The 19717-nt window shown below is 53.4% G+C and overlaps 1 protein-coding gene across 1 annotated transcript; it reads right to left on the bottom strand.

The window, feature by feature from the left end:
• Positions 1-742: 742 nt before the first annotated feature.
• Positions 743-18626, bottom strand: CDX1 (caudal type homeobox 1). Its single transcript, XM_002816078.5, has 3 exons — positions 18099-18626; positions 2390-2535; positions 743-1829 (listed from the first exon to the last, which is right to left on the bottom strand). Exons 1-3 carry the CDS (start codon positions 18541-18543, stop codon positions 1623-1625), a joined length of 798 nt encoding a protein of 265 aa, XP_002816124.3. The 5' UTR covers positions 18544-18626; the 3' UTR covers positions 743-1622.
• Between the last annotated feature and the right edge of the window lie 1091 nt (positions 18627-19717).

Here is a 19717-nt window from a genome sequence, read left to right as displayed (position 1 = left end):
CATATTGCTCAAGTTCCTTTTCTCCTTTATTCCCTTCTTGGCCTGATCCACACTTGCTAGTCCTTTTCAGTCTCAGTTCAAACATTACCTCCTCCAGGAAGCCTTCCAGGATAAGCTAGGCATGTGCTCTGCTCTCGTTGGATGCTCTGGCTCCCCTGATGCTCAGAGCATAGCTCTGATTGGCCCTTATCCTGTTATATTAGTGTCATCTGTGTGCATGGTAGTCTTCCCCACTGGACTGGGGACTTGTGAAGAGCAATTCAGGACCCCTGAAGTCAGACCCTGAGGGGGGCTTTGTGGCTTCTCTCCTGCTCCAGCTGCCCAGAATACATGGACCCTGAATGCATTCTCCCCCTCTAGATCTTGCTCCCCTACCCTGGAGATGCCCTTCTCCATAACCTTCCCCCTCCACATCTTCCCAGGACATGATCTCACACCCCTCCTCCAGTCTAGGGTACAAGGACTGTGTGCTTCCCAGGCCCAGCCACGCGTGGCACATGGGGGTGAGCAATGAATGTCATTATTGAAAGAAAAACCTGAACTGAACATATCTGAAAAATTCAAAAGACTGATATGTTGAATCTGATGATTCTGCTTACAAATGGACTAATATTTTTACGTAGTCTCATAGACCTATGCGAATAGTGTTCTGTTTTGATCTTTCAAATGTATTTTAAAGGTGCCCTTGTTGTGGGCCTAAACAAACGGGAAAGGAATACACAGTTGCTGGGGAAGGTGAGGATGATTTGTACTTCTCAAAAATGTTTCTTTAATGCTAAGTATAATGATTTTTATACATTTTTGAAAAGAGAAGAAAAATTTATTCTTGAAGCTGCATCCAAGAGATTCCACTCTATATACAACACCTGTCCAGCTGTGAGCTCTGCTTGGTCCGGATAAAGTCCTCTGAGGGGTCCTTGGGCCCTGATGGACAGCCTGGTGGGGGTGTAGAAACCTGGTAGGGAAGACTCTGCCCCCTTCTCTCCTCCCAGGGCCTCCCTCTCAATCCAGAGGCCTCACTGAGAATGATCATGAGGGCTGTGATTCTGCAACCCAGTGGAACAGCCATCAGAGCCCAGTGCTACTATGGGCTTTGTGCTTAGTATCCAGCCTGGGGAGGGCTCAGCGCCCTTATAATCAGGGCAGATAGAGGTGAGGCTGCAGGAAGAGGCAGGTGTGAATTGACCACGTTCCTCCCTCCTCAGGTCGTGCTCTGCAAGCATTCCATCTTTTTTAGCTCCATCCCTTTTCTCCAGGATCAGTGTGGTCCCCACAGCAGCCTCCAGCTGCACCTCTGAACGTATGGAGGAGGAGGTGGGGCCTGGAGCCTTGTCTAGGCCCCTCCCCTAACCATTTGGGGCTTGAGATGCCCATGGGAGATTGAGATCATCCACCCTGGACTTCCTTATCCCCCAGAGGTCTAGAACACAGGAGCTGGAAGGTCTTTATCCAACAGGCTTACTGCACAGATAGGCCAAGGGGATGCAGAGGGTGGTTAGGTGACTGTCCACCATGTCCCAGAAGGTCAGGGCTGAGACTCAGACCAGGCCTCCTGGGCCCACAGGAGCCACACTCCCAGCACCCGAGTCCCCAGGTCCCCGGCGCACAGGCTGGGCATGAGGCTATGGCAGAAACTCCTCTTTCACAGGCATTGGAGAGGAGGTGGCCAGGAGGCTGGTGTTGCTGGGACACAGGCCCCCCAGGGATGGCCTGGCTGGGGTGGCCGTGATGTCGTGGGCCGTCGGCGGCTGTGAGGGCTGTTGCTGCTGCTGTTTCTTTTTGTTCACTTTGCGCTCCTTGGCCCGCCGGTTTTGGAACCAGATCTTCACCTGTGGGGTTGAAGGACAGAGATGGAGTGGGCAGCGGGGACAGAGTGAGAGAGAGAGTGCAAGAAGGAGAGATGAGGACAGTGAGCCCCTATTTCTCCATGTGGCTTTGTGGCTTATCTCCTCTCCAGCCTCACAGACCACATGGACCCTGAATTCATTCTCCCCCTCTAGACCTTGCACCCCTACCCTGGAGATGCCCTTCTCTGTAACCTTCCCCCTCTCCATCTTCCCAGGCCACGCTTCTTCCAGGAAGGCTTCCTTGTTATCCCTGTGACTGCTCGCCTAATGTAAATAGCACGTGCACCTCCTACAGCACTAATCATAGCCTGCTGTAGCCTGTGGCTAATCAGATCCCCTTACCCCTGCCTTTGGGGGCAAGGATATTGGGTTTTGTTAAGGGAGGGTGCTGGTAGCACCTCCGTTTCTGCTGTGCTGTGTGACTATGGCCTGGAGACTCAACCTCTCTGTTTTCCTTCTACTGAGCTCTGTAATCTGCCTGGCAGCCTGGAGACCAGAGTCCTTGCACTGCTCCTATGGCTGAGATAGGAAGACAGACACACCTGCCGTTCAGTGAGCCCCAGATTGGCAGCCAGCTCTGATTTCCGCCGGATTGTGATGTAACGGCTGTAATGAAACTCCTTCTCCAGCTCCAGGCGTTGGTGGTCAGTGTAGACCACGCGGTACTTGTCCTTGGTCCGAGTCTTACCTGAGAAGCAGAAGGAGCCGGGAAGGAAGGTGAGTTGAGAGGAGGAGGCTGCAAAAAAGGCCCAGGCAGGACCCCCAGGAGGAAGACAATTCAGGCTCCCTGAAGTAGGACCCTGAGGTGGAGAGAGACATCCACTCCAGGTTTGGGGGAAACAGTCATTTCCCAGACTCAGACCCACAGACTCACAGTCTGGGAGGCAAGTACTCCTCCCATGCCCATCAGGGAGGCAGTGAGGTAGGGAAAGCAACTAGCTCAGGGTTACACAGCAGGCTGCTGACGCAGCTGCAGCCTCAACCCAGGTCTCCTGACCCAGAGCCCTATTCTGAAGGCCAGCTCCAACAGCTTTAAACCAGCAGCTTCCAGATGTGGCTGCACAGCAGCCATTCTCCAGGAGCTTGTGAAAAACACAGGTTCGGGGCATCCCTGACCAGTTAGTCAGAAAGTCTGGGGGTGGAATCTGCATTTTTAACAAACTCTCCACTCTGTGGTCAGATATCAGATAGGTTTGAATGCTGGAGACACATAGGGGATACCGGGCAGGCAAGGGTGATCAAGACTAATGAGATGGCAGCTGCTCCTTCCTCCTGTGCAAGAGAAGAGAGAAGGGAAGAGCCGCCACAGGCAGAGGTGGAAGCAGAAAGAATCTGGAACTGTCCCAGCTGTGGGCTCCCTAGTTCCTGCCGAATGCCTGGGGATGGCCTCAACATCAGACAGGGAGGACTGGGGCTGCTGATGGACCCCTAGGACCTGCCAGTTACCTCAAAGGCTCTGGCTCATCATACCAAGCCCTGAGCTGGGCCTGCACCAGGGGCCGGAGGCTGGTCTGCCCAAGCCGTCCACATATCCCCCTGTGTCCAGGCACCGGGCAGGAGAGATGCAGCTCATCCCACAGATCCTCACTGAGCTCTTGCTGTGAGCCAAGCACTGGGCTACAGCACTGAGCAAAATGAAACCCCTGCCCTCATGATGCTTAGGTTCTAGAGGAGGGAGATGATGAAAAGAAAAATAAACATATAAAATATTTGATACACTAGTTGATAAGTGTTTCAGAAGAAAAGGAGGCAGGGAAGGAGGATTGGGAATTTAGGGAGGAGGCGGGCTGTGATTTTCAATAGAATGGGCCGTGAAGGCCTTCCTGAGAAGGGGAATTTCAGCAAAGGTGTAAAGGAGGTACAGGAAAGAGTCATGCAGGGCCAGGCGCAGTGGCTCACACCTGTAATCCCAGCACTTTATGGGAGGCTGAGGAAGGTGGATCACCTGAGGTCAGGAGTTCAAGACCAGCCTGGCCAACATGGTGAAACCCCATCTCTACTAAAAAATACAAAAATTAGCCGGGCGCGGTGGCATACATCTGTGATCCCAGTTACCCGGGAGGCTGAGGCAGGAAAATAGGAGAATTGCTTGAACCTGGGAGGTGGAGGTTGCGGTGAGCCAAGATTACACCACTGCACTCTAGCCTGGGTGACCGAGTGAGACTCCGTCTCAAGAAAAAAAAAAAAAGAGTCATGCAGACATCTGGGGAGAGGCTTCTAGGCAGAGGGAACAGCAAGTGCAAAGGCCCCAAGGTGGGGCATGCCTGCTGTCTGCCTGCTGTCTGCCTGCTGTCTGACAGTGAGGAGCTGTGAGGAAGCTGGTGGAGCCGAGGTGCAGTGAGAAGGGGGACGGGACAGGAGACAAGGGGAGGGACTCTGGGTTTTCCTCTGCCTGGGACAGGAGCCATTGCAGGATTCTGAGCAGAGGAGACATGAAGTCTGATGTAGGTTTTAATATTACTCTGGCTACTGCATGGAGAACAGATTTGCAAGAGGAAGGGGAAGTGAAGGGAGAGCTGCCATAACCCAGGAGAGAGGGCGGTGCCTTGGCTTCTTTATGAGGCTCAGCCTGGGGCCCAGAGCTGGATTTGAGGACCAGCTGAGGTTAATGTCAGGACTTTCTTTGGGACTGGGATCAGAGGTCTGTCTGGAGAGAATACTAAGAGTCATGCTTGGCCTGGGCTTGTGTGGGGCCTGGCTAAGCACCAGTTTCCTTTACAAGAAGCTGAGCACGTGGCTATAAATAGGAGGCGCACGCAAGCACTTCCAGACCCACACACGCTCCCACCAGGGCATGGCGGGTCTCTGAAAGACCATCAACCCCTCCTGCCTCTCGCAAGTGCCCCCACCACAGCCCAGCCTTCACCTTCTTGGGTTTCAGCCCTGGCCCTGCCTGTCCCTCAGCACCCCTGTACTAACCACCCATCCGCCCCCATTCTGACGCCTGTCCCCCTCCACCAAGCCCACGCAGCTTGGCAGGACAGCCACTGGGCTCTCCGTGAGCCAAATGGCTTTGTGGAGAATGGGAGACAGCAGATGTTCCTGGGCAGCTTTTCCCTGGGTTTCCTGCCAGAGCAGAGGAACCACACCGGACGCTTCCATGTCCACTGACCTCAGTCCGCTGCCCAGCATAGCATGGGATAGCCTCGGCCTTCAGCCAGGCTTGGCCCCAGGAAAGGGATAAGGGAGTGGCTGCCCAGGCCTTGGCTCCAGATTGGGCCCCTCCTTGGCCTAGAAAATGCAACGCCGGCTCAAAAACAGTTCTGCCTAATGCCACCAGCACTGGAGGCCAACATGGCTCTGAATCCACAGACCCATTGGGTTCACTGGGCTAAAGCTGGAAGCGGTTGTGAGAGTTTAGTCTCCTCGCACTTTACTGAGGAAGAGATCGGGGTTCACAATGGTTGCATGGCAGCTGGAGGGCCAAAGAAGAGGCCTGGTGAGCCCTTCTAGTCCTACCTCCCTGTGTAGTCAGAGTCACTGAGGCCCAGGCAGGCATGGGCCTGCCCAAGGCCATGCCCCGTGCTCTAGAGCTCTTGCTGCCTCTCCAGGGTACAACTCCGCATGCTGCCATATCTAGGGCCCCCTGAGCCTGCCATGGAGCCCCCAAAGTGTTGGTAACAGAAGCTTAAATAGCAGACCACCCCTCCATTGCTACTTCTGGGAAAGGAGAGCCCAGACCATGGTGAGGGAAGGCCGCTGAGAGCCCCAGGCTGGGGGCCCTTAAAATGCCCAGAGGACTCACAGCCACCCCCAGGAGGACGGGCTTGAGGTAGGGCATGAGGCTCCCTGCCCACCCAGACCTTCACCTAGAGATCACAGGCAGTGGTCCTGAAGGTGCTTTTTCCTTAGAGTCCTAGCACCCACTTCTGCCTCTTCTGATGAGCAAGCCCAGACCCATGACAGCCATTTCACAGGTGGGGGGAAATGGGCTGAGAAAGGGCACTTGCAGAGGGCCATCCTGACGGGTCATGGTGTGAACCAGGACTCAGGTGTCCTGACCTCAGGCCCAGCTCTTCCACAAGGGAAGGGGTCAGGAGTGAGACCAGATGGAGACAGGGTTTAGCTGCACAATTACTCCTCTCTCTCCTGGCAAGGCTGCCAGTGAAGACCTGGCCCACAGGCCTTGTCACTCCTCTCTGGGCTCTGGATAGGAGCTGGTGGGCTCAGGAACCCATTGGCCAACTTCTCTCTGGTGGAGCTGCTTGAAACACAATTTTAGTGCAAGAAAATGGCTCTGCCAAAGAACAAAATGTTTGCTATCACACCGTGTGGCTCAGAAACCAGGGAATCCCATATGCTGTTCCAGGAGTGAGAACTGAAACATCCTCCTTAGCGCCCAACTTGGCGATATCTAGCTCATTTAACAGGCACATACCCTTTGACCCAAGAATCCCACTTCCAGCAACTGATGCCACCAAGAGCTGCCCAAAGCTCCATCTGTTTCTGATAACACAAGACGAAAAACAATGTACATGTGTACAAGCAGGGAGCTGGTGAGAGAAGGGATGGTGCATTCGTGGAAAGGAGCATTATGCAGTCATTAAAAAGAAATTTCAAAACCCCGTATGTCCCAGTATGGAGCAATTTCTAAGACGTGTGAAAACAAAAGCAAGACAGAATAGTGTAAATAGTATGTTACCATTTGTGTATAAAAACGGGGGAGACACACACATACCCAAACATCTTTGCACCCATATAGTTCTTTCTGAAAGAATATACAAGAAGCCAGTAATAGGGGCTGCCCCTGGGGAGAGCACTGGAGGTTGGAAAGCCACAGGTAAGAGGGAGACTTTGGGTTTTTTAAATCTTTACCAAGTGTATGTGTTAATTTGTATTTTTAATGACAGCCAGGAGCCCTGGGCTCCAGTCCCAGCTCTGGGCTGGAACTCCCAACTGCCCCAAGACACCTCTGGAGCCTGGGAAGGAGGGGGCAGGGAGGTGTGTGAGAGCAGTGGGGTGGGGAGAGGGCCCGGGATGAATTATTTACAGGCCCCTGGGACGCTGGAGCTAAGGGGGAAGTCCGGGCTCCTATAACAGGTGTCTGCTGAGGGGCTGGCCACTCCCAGCCACCTCATGAGTAATCCTCTGGGCCAGATGCCAGTGTGAATGGCTGGGAGGGAGAATGGGGAGCCCCCTCAGCTCTTCAGGGGTGAGCACAGAGGGGAAGAGCCTTGGGCAACTCACCGAAACGGGAGGCTTTCTCTCTCCAGTTTTGGGATGCGCAGAATGTCCCATCCACGTGGATCAGGCCACCATGAGAGGTAGCAAACTCCCGTCCCCTAACGCATGCACAGTACAGGCCAATGGCTCCCAGTGCCTGACCAGCAGCCTTGGAACTGCCTGGGAAGCTTTTTCACAGTGCAGATTCTGGCCCCAGAAATTCAAATTGCGTGGCGCTAAAATGGGTCTCAAAATTTGGTACTTGAATAGTTTTCCAGGTGACCCTAACATGTGGTTGGTTGGGCTTTAGCTCCATAATTACTCCTCTCTGTCCTGGCAAGGCTGCCGGTGAAGACCTGGCCCACAGACCTTGTCACCCTTCTCTGGGCTCTGGAGAGGGGCTGTGGAGCCCAACAGAGGTACACTCTGTGACTCCAGAGGTGTCTTGGGGCAGTCAGGAGTTCCAGCCCAGAGCTCCTGGATGTCATTAAAACTAAACCTCTGGGGTTGTGGAGTGCAGCTTCTCACTGACTGGGTAACCTAAGACAGTCTCCCCACTTCTCTGAGCCTCGTTTTCTGTATTTGTAAAATGGGGAAAATTAATATTCTAATAATAGCCAACACGTCCATGAGCTGGGCCCTTTGTATACATCTCTCAATGACCCATGGAGTTGGGCAACTATCACTCTATTTTACAGACGAGAAAACTCAGGGTCAGGGAGGACCACGCATCAGGTAGGTGGGATTCAAAACCAGGTCTATCTGGCCTCAGAAACAGCAGTAGAACCTATCAATCAAATGGTACAAGGTTTCTTGTAGCTCTCTCCAACCCTGCGGCATACAGGGGCTCACTTGAGATGGATGGACAATGTCTAGCACAGTACCTGGCATGCAGGAGGTGCATGGGGAAGGGCAGATCTTACTCATTTCCAACAGCTGTGGGATGACCATCTGGCAGGAATGCCAGGAAATGGATCTGTGCAATGGGCGGTCTGCTAGAAATGACCGTTTACTTATAAGGTCCCTTCCAACTTGGAAACGTGAACCTCCCAATGTTTGTTGATTCTCTGATTGTGTTTGTTATTGTAGCTGAAAGAATTCTAAGACCAGTTTCACAGTCTGAGAGTCTAGACACTGGGCCTGCCCAGGGGGAGGATGAGGACAGGAGCCACGGTGGCCTGCAGTGGGGGCTCCCCATCCAGCCTGGTCCAGGCAAGGACAGACTGTGGCCTCTGCTCCAGTACAATCAAATGGCCCCTAGGTCAGCACTTCCTTTGCCCTCTTCCTGCTGGGTGTGTGGCCCTGGGGGATGACCAGCTTTGGCCCCCTAGGCCTGGACCACAAATCCAGCCCCGAAAACCTTTGTGACTCTTCCCTGGGTGGTCCAGCCCCAGCTGGCTGTGCTTCAAGATCCTAACCCCAACACACACATGCACACAGGCTTGCATGTCTGTACACACAAGGGCTTGCTAAAAATACAGATTCCCAGGCCCCACTCCAGACCTACTGCATCCTAATTTCTCTGTCATCTTTAACGAGGCCCCTGTGGATTCTGAACCACCAGCTAAAGTCAGTGGGTCCTGGTCCCAGTTCCATGCCATCTGTGTGCCCAGAATTAGTTCCTCCTCTCCTCTGGGCCTTGGTTTAGCCTGTGCACCAGTCCAAGTGCCCTCAAGACTCTGCAGCTTTGAGCCCTCTGTGCAGCTTTGAGCCTTCCCTTAAAGATCAGACCTCCTGGCCCCCCCTGCCACCTTGCTGCCTGCCACCCCAGGCAACCCCCACCGGGAGCACATGCCCCACACGCCCTCCAGCCAAGTCACTCAGAGACCCACACTGCATGCAGCAACAGGCGATGGGGAGCTCACCCGTGTCTGTGATGCCAGCCTAGGAATGACAAACGGAAGGGCACAGGGCTTTTGGCAGGAGGGGGGTCGGGGAGGTGGGAATAGGGTAGTCATAGAACGCTACTGCAGAGAGCCCCCTTTTCCAAGATAAGGAAGCAAGTCCAGAGAGCTTATAGGTCACTTGCCGTGGATGACTGCAAGGCTGATAGGCAAAGGAAAGGGTGGGAAAGAGGGGCTCAGGAGGACTGATCTCACCCCGGATAATACTTGTAGGAGCACTGCAAGGGTGGCAGGCTGTGGGCCAGCTCAGAGGTGGTGGCACTTCTGGTGACGGGCCTAAATTGTAGCAGCGTCACACTCTACTGAGGTTTGGGAAAGGCTGAGTGTTTGGGGCGAGCTTCCAGACCTTGCCTGGTGGCAGAGACCTGGGCTGTGGTCCAGCCTGGTCATCTTAGTTGAAGGACTTGACAAGTGACTGAATTTCCCTGGGCTTTCCTTCCCCTGCCTGGGGAACAGAATGGCTGTGAGAGCAGTTTGGAAAGGGTAAAAAGCTATGGAGACAAAAAGGAGAAAACAGAGCTATTTGCAGAAGTGGGCATGTTGGTGGAGTCCCTCGTGAGAGAGAGGAATGTCACCTAATGGGGAGCCATAGGGCCAAGAACACATTGGCCTGGGAGTGGGGAGATCTGGCTGGCCCACCAGCTGGACATGTGATCACTTATTTGGGCCTGTTTCCCGATCTGTACCACCAGGGGGAGGGCTCTCCACTTGCCCTAACCTCACCAGCTCTACAATGGATGGATGCCCTTCCTGGGACATCAGGCTTTCTGCCTGACCCTCAATTGGGACCTTGTCTTGGCTGATCTGGCAGTCCCAGGCTGCTAATATCATGGTTCCTCACTCAAGCCCTGAGCAGGGATGAAGCTGGCATGGGGGTGGGGAAAGGGCGACAATGGCCAGGCTAGCCATTTTGGGAGTCCTGCAGCCTTAGCCAGATTCTCCTCCCCACTGTCACCCTCCTTCCTAGTTAGAGTTCTTCATCATCTCTGCACCCTTAGCCAGATTCTCCTCCCCACTGTCACCCTCCTTCCTAGAGTTCTTCATCATCTCTGCACCTCCTCCTCCAGAGCCACCTTTGCATCATCTGCTGCCCTATCTTCTTCATCAAGGTCCACAATCTGACCTGGCTTTGGGAGATAGCAAAGAGGAAGGGACTTTAGAGTCAGACAGAGACTGGTGGCTCTCCCCCAGTCTGGCCACGTGCCAGTGGTATGTCCCTGGGCAAGTTGCTGGACCTCTTTGAGTTTCAGTTTATTTATCTTTAAAATGAAGACATGAATACTTTCTTTATATGGTAGTTATGGAGACCAAAGTAATAACCTACTTAACAAAGTACTTATTAATAAAAACTATGATGATGATGATGATACTACAGAGACAAAGAAGCTGAAAGAGGCGGGAGAGAGGCCAGGTGGGGTGACTCATGCCTGTAATCCCAGCACTTTGGGAGGCTGAGGTGGGTGGATCACCTGAGGTCAGGAGTTCGAGACCAGCCTGACCAACATGATGAAACTCTGTCTCTACTAAAAATACAATAATTAGCTGGGCGTGGTGGCGTGTGCCTGTAATCCCAGCTACTCCGGAGGCTGAGGCAGGAGAATCGCTTGAATCCAGGAGGCGGACGTTGCAGTGAGCCGAGATTGCGCCATTGCAGTCCAGCCTGGGCGACAAGAGCAAAACTCCATCTCAGGAAAAAAAAAAAAAAAGGCAGGAGAGATTCCTCAATGCAAGAACAAGGAGCTTATGCAGAATGGATTTCCATTCTGGGAACTCTTGAGAGGGATTTTTCTGCACTGTCCAATATGACAGCAACTAGCCACATTAATTAAATAAAATGTAAAATTCTGTTTCTCAGTCACACTAGCTATATTTCAAGTGTTCAACAGCCACGTGCAGCTGGTGGCTGCCTACTGGACAGCACAGATACAAAGCATTTCCATCCTGGCGGAAAGTCCTACTGGACAAACGCTGCTAGATCAAACTCCTACCAGGGTCCGGACGCCCACACTGTAGCACACGCCTACTAGCTGCAAAGCAGCCAGTTCTTGCATCTGCCACCCATTTATATCCTTCCTGAGCTTTTCCACAGGGGCACCCTGAGCCCAAGACAGCCATTTAAGATTTACAAACAGCAACTGCATCCCTTCAGATCTTCTCCTAGGCTGAAGAACTTGAGGCCTCTCTGAACTGTTTCCTGGTGGAGTTTCCAGGCCACTGCCCCGCTGGCCATCTTCCACTAGTCTAGTCTGAGAGTGAAGCCCTTACTACTCCACTGTAGGTGTGGCTCCCGAAGTCTCACATTCGAGGCGGGGCTGCAGTGAGGGGCTCTGCCTCCAGCCCCTTCCTACCCCTAGCTGGCTATGTGACCTTGGTAAAGACCCTCCCCTTAGGCCTTGGCTCCCTGACTGCTCTTTGAGGGTAGGGCCATGCCATTTAGCTCACCAGCACCTATCACGTGCCTGACACACACAGTGAGTACTTGATGAATCCTTGCTGAATACATAAAACAAACCTGCTACTTCCTCTGCTTCCTTAACTCAATAAACAGCACCTCCATCCTCCAGCCATTCAGATCAAAAGCCAAGGTGGCACCTCTGAGTCCTGTCTCCCTCGCTCCCCAGGTCCACTCCAGCAGCTGGTGGCTCAGCTTCCAAAGCACACTCTTCTGTCCATCTCCATTGCTCCTAAAGCTTAGTCCGAGCCACTCATTTGATGGAGAAGAAATGTGCTGTTCCGGGCACAGAAATCTTGCATTTGAAAAAATGCTGAACACACCGAGCACCCAATAGATGCTGGTTCGCATTATGATTACCATAATAACTGCTCAGTACTTATTTGATAAATAGTTCATTATCTCCTTCATGGCAGGGGAGGTAGATTAAAAACAAACAAATGAAATAATGACAAACTGGGATTAGTAGCGGGAAGGAAAGTGAGCAATGAGCTAAACCAAGTGGTGAGGTGGGGGGAAGAACCCTACTTTACTTAGCTGGGGGAGGTCTCCAGGAACAGGCCACATTTAAGCCAAGACCTGAGGTTGAGAAGGAGACTTCCATGTCATGAACAGGGAAAGACATTCCAGGGAGAGTGAGCAGCAGGTGCAAAGGCCCCCAGGCAGGGAGAAGCAGAGTGAGGGCAGAGAGGGCAGCTCTCTGCACGCAGGTGGACCCGTCTGCCTTGTTCAGGCCATCATCTCCAATGCCTTGGAGCAAATTCAGGACAGAAGACACTCATTCAGAGAATATTACTGCTTGCCTGCTTGAATGAATGAATGAATGAGAGAGGCACAAGATGGGGCTGGAGAGGCCAGCAGATTCTGTAGGAGAGGGATTTGGATTTGGTTTCAAGAACCAAAGGAAGCCATGGGAGGGTGTGGAGCCTAGCTTGCTCCTTCCTTCTGTTGATGGTGGGGGATCCATGTGGGGTGCCCCCACAAGTCTGAGGGGTGAGCATGGCATGGGGAGCGTCTGGCATGCTAACATGGTGACGGCCTTGACTCCAGAAGTGAATGTTATTTCCATATCCCGGGAGCTCCAACACAAAAACCTGAGAGGCCGGCCCGTTAAGATAACTTCCTATGGACACACGAGACCCTGCTGCTAACAAACCATTTTGGACCTTCACAATGATTCCCTAAGCTCTAAGCAGCAATATCTGCCAAAGCAGCAGGGAGAAAACACCCAACCAAAAAAAAGCCTTCTGCCACCTTCTAACTGGGTCATTCCCTTTCCCAGCTACATCTGAGCGATGAGGTGTCAAATGTAGCTTCTGCCTGGAGAATCGGTTCTAAACAGCCAGGCCCCTGCTGGGCCCCCTCCTCCCCCAGCCTCTTATAGTACATCCCCTGCCTGGCCTCCTTTCCCCCCAACCTGGCTGGGATGCCCATGGGGAAGGGGGGTCTCAGGCTCCCCTTCGTGAGTGTGTCTTTATTTCACAGACGATTGCTGGGCTGTAGACTGGGTGTAAACACTGTGCTGCCATGTCCTAGCTGTGTGAGCTTGGGCCGGCCACCTTACCCTCTCTGAGCCTCATTATCCTGATCTATAAAATGAGTATACTAGATCCTGACACCACTCAGGGCTATCATGAGACTTAAGTGAGATCACCCACGCAAAGTTCTTGGCACAGTGCCTGGCACACGGTAAAGATTTAGCCAATGCCACAGTTATTTGCTTTATCACAAGCTCTTACTATGTGCAAGGCAGGGTGAGGATGGGACTGATTAGGACTGGTCCTTGAGGGACTACAGATGGTCAGTGGCAGGGATAAACAAGACAATGAAAGTAGACAGGCAGTGGTAAGTGTCATGAAAACAAGGGCCTGATACAGTGCTTGGGAGGGAGGAACCAGGGAGGGCTTCCTACAGGAGACAGCCTCGGAGAAGGAGCAACATTTGAGCTGGTGAAGATGCAGGAGAGGGAAGGGAGGGCAATGCAGGTCGAGGGACCAGACTAGAGAGGCTGTGAGTGTGAGGTGTGTGCTCCAGTGCACCTGCTGAGGACTGGTAGAGGTGGTCACAGGCACCGATGCCCTAAGCACCTACTGTGTGCCAGCTGCAGGGCGGTGCTTTACAGGCATCTCTTCTGAGATGCAATCCTATTATTATCCTGTTACAGCAGAAGCAGCCCAGGCTCCGAGAAATGATCCAAATTAACTTGCCCGAAGCTATACAGCTTCTTATGGAAATGCAATCCCAGGTCTGAGACTCCCAAGCCCTGGCTCTTAACTTGCCTTATCTAGGCAAAGTAGCAGGAGAATGGCTTCAATAGATGGTTGAGGCCGTTCTCAAGAAGGCTCTCACTGCCACAGAAATGGAGCTGGATTTTACAACAAAGAAATGGCATAAAAGGCCGGATGTGGTGGCTCACGCCTGTAATCCCAGCACTTCGGGAGGCCGAGGCGGGCGGATCATGAGGTCAGGAGATCGAGACCATCCTGGCTAACACGGTGAAACCCCGTCTCTACTAAAAATACAAAAAAATTAGCCGGGCGTGGCAGCGTGCGCTTGTAGTCCCGGCTGCTGGGGAAGCTGAGGCAGCAGAATGGCGTGAACCCGGGAGGTGGAGCTTGCAGTGAGCCGAGATCGCACCACTGTACTCCAGCCTGGGTGACATAGCAAGACTCCATCTCAAAAAAAAAAAAAAAAAGAAAAGAAAAGAAAAAAGAAAAAAGAAATGGCATAAAATGAAATGGCAATTCCATGTCAGTAGGGAGCCACAGAACGCTCTTGAGCAGGGCATGTGCCTTGAGAAGGTAAATATGGCAATGGTTTTAGAAGACAGCTGGAGCAGTACAGAAAGGCTGAAGGTGAGACAGCAGGTTGGTGGCTGTGGCAAGGGGCCAAGGGAGAGGGCCTGCAATGTGGGGGGAGGGGAGCATTCATACCCTTCATGGGCCTCAGTTTCCCCATCTGAAAGTTGACGGGGTTGGACCAAGATCTAAACCTTACTCTCACAGTCTCATCCGTGTGAACATCTCCCTAGTCGTGAGACCTCAGCCACCCCAATGGGCCATTAACCTGTGGAGCAGGTTTATTCAAAGGAATTGGAGGCTGAACCTTCCACGGAAGGATGATGTGTAACCCTCCTCATGAAAATGATGATATTTAAAGCCCTCCTCATGAAAATGCAAAGAGAAAAGGAAAAAAAAGAACGTCTTGTAGTCATTTCCTATCCTGGCCTCAGTCAAATGATGCTGATCACTCAGAACTGATTAATATTGTCTTTTGGAATCGGAGACTGATTGAAGCCCAACAGCCTCTCTCTCATCTTTCCCATTGTCACTGCCCCCTCCTTAGAAGAAACTGAAGTCTTAGTCCCAGCCTCAGCAACCCCACTTCCCCAGGTGAGTTGGGGTGCCATCCAAGTGGAGAGACAGAGGCAGCCAGGTTTCCATTGACCTGAACTGCTTGGCTGGACAGTCACAGGTCCCAATCCTAGGGCTGGGACCTCAGAAACCTGTGTGAAAGCCAAGATCTCACTCACTCCCCTGTTCCCCAGAGATGCCTTTTGTCCCTCACACTTGCCCTGTTCATTCACTCAACAAAATATATTGAGCACCTACTAAATGCCATGCACTGAGCTGGGTGCCAGGATGCAGTGGTGGGTTAAGCAGACATAGCTCTGGACCTCATGGGAATGTACAACATACAAACAAGTGTAAGGAACTGAGTAGACTGGAATTAGTGCTCTGAAGGAAACACAGCAAAGATTCGTGATGGGTGTAGTGGGGAGTCCACTTTGGGAAATGATGGAGGGCTTCACGGAGGAGGTGACGATTAAACTAAGATCTGAAGGGTAAGAAGGATCCACTCTTGCAAAGAATCAGGGGAAAGAGCTTTCCTGGAAGAGAGAACAGCATGTGCACAAGACCTGCAGTAGGACTTGGCAGGTCTGAGGAACTAAAAGAAGTTTGGAATGGCTAGAGCTTGGAAGCCAAGGTGAGAGCAGCCGGGGATGAGGTCAGGGAGGCAGGCAGGTGCAAATGCTGTAGTCTTGTAGACCTCAGGAAGGAATGTGGGGTTTATCCTACATATGATGGGAAACCATAGGAAAATTCTAAACCAATTCTTCTGACATCTAGCCCAGCTCAGCCCCGCTTGTGTGAAACTGGAACATTCTTCACAGTCTCTGTACCTTGGTTCCCTCATCTACATATGTGGTCTCTAACTGTCCAGTTTGTCCACTCTCGAATGCTGGAGGCTCAGAAGTGGGGGAAAAGGGGGCTAGCCAGGATTGGTGGCAGGCTGAAGACCTGGTGGCCAGTGCCAATGGGGATTAGGAGGGCAGTGGCATGCACTGATCCTCCTTCAGCTGTCCTGGACGGCAGCATTGCACAGGAACTGCCCCTGGAAACCCTATGCCTTCATTGCCCAGAAGGAGAAATTGAGGCCAAAGACAGGAGGGGCTTGGCCTGTCTCTCAGGGACAGTCCACAGTGCCAACCCAATTCTGTCCCCACTTCAGGAGCACTGAATAGACAGTCAGATGCCCCGGGAAGACAGGCAGCACCTTCTGGCTTCAAGAAGGTCAGAGTTCCTGCACCCTCTGCAGAAGAGGGCTAACCTGGCTCCTGGGAAGTCCCTTTCCTGGAGCCTTGGGAACCCCCAGACCTCCTTCTGCCTTTCCCTCTACTCTTGGAGAGCAAGGGAGGGAATGCTTTTTTGTCTGGGGTAGACTCATCTGCCTGCAGACAACAGTTTTCAAGCAACTTTTGAGACCAGAGGATGAGCTGGGTTCAGTAGCTCTCGTGCCCAGAGACACGAGGTGATTTGTATGGAAGCTCCTGGAATCTCCTCCAGGATACCCCAGTCCTCTGACCCCCATTGACACACTCCTTTTCCCTTACACAATGATGACCTCTCTCCAAGTCCCTACCCATAGGGAATCTCCCCATTCATCTCCAAAGTCACCCCATGAGCAGGAAGCAGAAAGTGGAACAGAGGAGCAGGAAACACAGGCTTCCTTCTCCAAAGCCTCACAGACTGGGAACTGCAGGATCCTGAGCACTGGTGCTGCCACCACCTCCTCTCACATAACACAGGGTTCTTAATCCCGGATTTATGGATAAAGCTTCTGGTAGCTTCCAGAACTCCTGAAATTGCCCACTGATGTAACATTTGTACCTTTCAGCAGATTTTTCAAAGGAGTCCTTTTGTAACTTAAACAAGGGTACAAACCACTGCGTAACCTCCCTTCTCTCTAATTTCACAGACAGTAGAACCGAAACCCAGAAAAGACGACTGATTTAAGAGGAGCTGTTGTGTAGAGAATTAGAGCACAGACTTAGTGGTTAGTCTGCCTGGGTTCAAATCCCAGCCCCACTAGTTACAGGTTACATGGCCTTGGGCAAGTACTTAAACTCTCTATGCCATAGTTTCTTCATCTTAAAATGGGGGTGATAATAGTAGCTACAATGATGTTTTAAGAGTTAAAGGAGTTAATGCATGCAAGATCTTACTTAGGTCATGCCTGGCCCGTTAGTTAAGTGTTCCAAAACATTAGCTGTTATTTAATCAAGTCCACAGAAGCAAGTGGCAGAGTCTGGTTCCCTGTATCTCCCTGGAGGCAGATAGGAGGTTCTGTATCCCTGGGACTTCCAAGAAGGGGATATGATTATGGCCAGAACCTGTAGCTCCTGATCAAGGCCAACCCAGCATCTGCCCCGAGGCAAGCTGGGTATGTGTGGGGAGATGGGGGTGAAGAGTGCGAGGAGGTGGGGGAAGTCCCAGGCTTATTCGCAGCTGGGGGAAGGGGAGGAGGGGCTGGACATCAAAGGGTGGGCAGGCCAGCTTCCCGCCCCCAAGGCTAGGTGGCCTTTGTCAGGACAGGCCGGACACAGTCCGGACAATGGAACGTCGTGTTCACTTTCCGGCCAACAGGAGTCACTACCGAGCCAAGGCAGAGCCAGTTACATGACAAAGGGGGGACCCATAACGGAGGTCAAGCCGCCCCTCATTAAAGTTGGGCCCTTTGTCCTGCCCCCTCCCCTGCCTTTGAAGAGGGAGGATCAGAGAGGCCTGCCTGGGGGCAGGAGGTTCACAGGCTCAGGAGCCAAACAGTAGCCCCCCTTCCCACTGCTCCCGCTTCCCCTCCCCCGGGGTCAAGAGTTCAGGGAGGACCCTGGGAAGGTAAGGTACAGACCTCCTGCCCCAATCTGGCCAAAGAGGGCTCTTTTTCAGCCTGAAGGATATGATCCAGCAATCTCTTGACTGTGATGGGGAGACCCAGCTCTGGCCAGGAAAGTCACCTGCCCTGTTCACACAGTTAGTTAATCGTCCCTTCTGGGGCGAACTTGCCGCCTTTGCCTAGGGCTGGGTTAGGAGTGGAAGAAGCAGATGAAGAGCACGGAGTCGGTGTTGCTAAATGAGTGTGGGACACGAGTCTGGGAGCCTGCGTTCTAATTCGGGCCTTGCTCCGCGGCCGCAGGCGCATTTCCGTACTTCGCAGGGGGTCTCGGTTTCCCTGTCTGTACAGAGAGAGGGTTAGGCTGTGCTGCTGAAGGCTCCGATAGCCTGAGACTCAGGAGAGGGAGCCAAAGAGCAGCCCCCCAGGGCGAGAGTGGACAGGAGGGCCACACTCCCGGGAACCCGAGCAGGGCCGGAGCAGAGGTCAGACAGGGGGCGGCCTGGGCCGCGCCTGAGCACCTGCAGGTCCAGAGGCGCAGAGCGAGGGAAGGGTCCTTACCGCTGACACCGCCGCCTCCGGCCGCCACGCTGCGCCGCATCCACTCGTAGGGCGTCCGCCTCTGCGCTCCGGGCGAGGACGGTGTGCCCGGGCCCCCGAGGGGCTGCGCCAGGAGGCCCGGGCCGGGCCCCGGGGGCGCAGGCACCGGGCTAAAGTCCGGAGGGGGCCCGAATGCTAGCGAAGCTGGGCTGGCGGCAGGGGCCGCGGGGCCCGGGCCGTAGGCGGCGGCCCAGTCGTCCTTGGGCGCAGGGAAGGGCGCCCCCCAGGCCGTCGGGGGCGCGGGGGCCGGCTCCACGTGAGAGTAGCTGGGGAAGTCGGGGTACTGCGGGGGCGCCGGAGGCGGGGCCGGGGGGCCGTAGGCTTGCGGGCCCAGGCCGAGGCTGGCGGGCCTGGCTGGGCCGGGGTACACGGGCGAATCCTTGTCCAGCACATAGCCCACATACATGGTGGCCGCGGGGGCCCCCGCGCATGCTGGGTCCTGGAGCCGCCGCTGCCGGCCGCCCCGACGACCAGCAACCGCTCACCTGAACTCGCCTGTCCTGCCGCCGCGCCCGCCCCACCCAGGCCTTTTATAGCTCCGGGCCGCCCGCGGCCCCAGCCGAGGCGGGTTTGCATTTCAAAGCGGGGGGAAGCCTCCGGGCCGCGAATCAAAGGGGGAAACCCGTCGGGGGCGGGGGGTTCAAAAGGAGACAAATTGCCGCCCCAAGCGGGAGGTGGACTGGCCAGGGCCTGGAGGGGGTGGGGGCGCGGAGGGCGCGTTTTGGGCGAGGGTCGAGGCCGCGCTGCGAGTGGGAATCGCTTGCCAGGGAGCGGCCTAGCGGCCTGAAAAACCTTGTCCTTCCGGTGGCTGCGTGGACGGTCCTGCAGCCCCATTTTACAGGTGGAGGAACAAGCTCCCAGGGGCCAGGGGAATTGTAGGCCAACTTCACACAGTGACCAGCTTGAGGTGAGGGGCAACGCAGACTTCAAACAGGGCTCCGGTCTGTAGGATCGCAGGTCCTTAATCTTTTGGCAGGGAGGGGTCACGACCCCTCTCGTCATGGAAGCTGTGGATGTTTTTCCCTGGGGAAATGCACATATGCACATACATACACGAGTCTTCCTTACAGTTAGGGGACTGCCTGGGTTGGCCTTCTAGAGAAAGTTCTCAAAAGGCAGTGTGTGTGTGGGTGTGTGTGTGTGTGTGAGTTAGGGGGGTCTTCTGGGGACATTACAGGAAACTTTTAGTAAATTATCTTGATGACTCTCTACCCTCTTTTTTTATTTGAGAAGTTTCAAGCATACACAAAAGTAGAATTGTATAATGAACTGCTGTGTACCCATCACCCCGCTTCAACAACTATTAAGGTTTTGTCACACTTATTTCACCTACTCCCCGCTTTTCTGAAGTATTTTAAAACAAATTCCAGACATCATGTCATTTTACCCCTACATACTTCAGCACGCATCTCTAAAACACATGGACATTTTCTTACATAATATGCCATTATCACATCTAGCAAAATTAACACAAATTCCTGGGTATTACCTAACACACAGTTCGTATTCAAAGTACTCCAATTGATTCAAAAATGTCTTTTTAGCAGTTGGTTTGTGTGAATCGGGATCCAAAAGCCCTG

This window comes from Pongo abelii, chromosome 4 (genome assembly GCF_028885655.2).
Source record: "Pongo abelii isolate AG06213 chromosome 4, NHGRI_mPonAbe1-v2.0_pri, whole genome shotgun sequence".
NCBI classification, from domain to species: Eukaryota; Metazoa; Chordata; class Mammalia; order Primates; family Hominidae; genus Pongo; species Pongo abelii.
The sequence above is the reverse complement of the archived record's forward strand: the minus strand, read 5'-3'. Positions and strand labels throughout refer to the sequence as shown.

Bases quoted from the DNA above. Each gene is read 5' to 3' on its own strand.
- CDX1 (XM_002816078.5), bottom strand. From the start codon at position 18,543: ATGTATGTGGGCTATGTGCTGGACAAGGATTCGCCCGTGTACCCCGGC. The intron at 2,536-18,098 runs GTAAGGACCCTT...TCTGCTTCTCAG, and splicing joins CGGAGGCGGCGGTGTCAGCG to GTAAGACTCGGACCAAGGAC. The intron at 1,830-2,389 runs GTGTGTCTGTCT...TCAACCCCACAG, and splicing joins TGGGGCTCACTGAACGGCAG to GTGAAGATCTGGTTCCAAAA.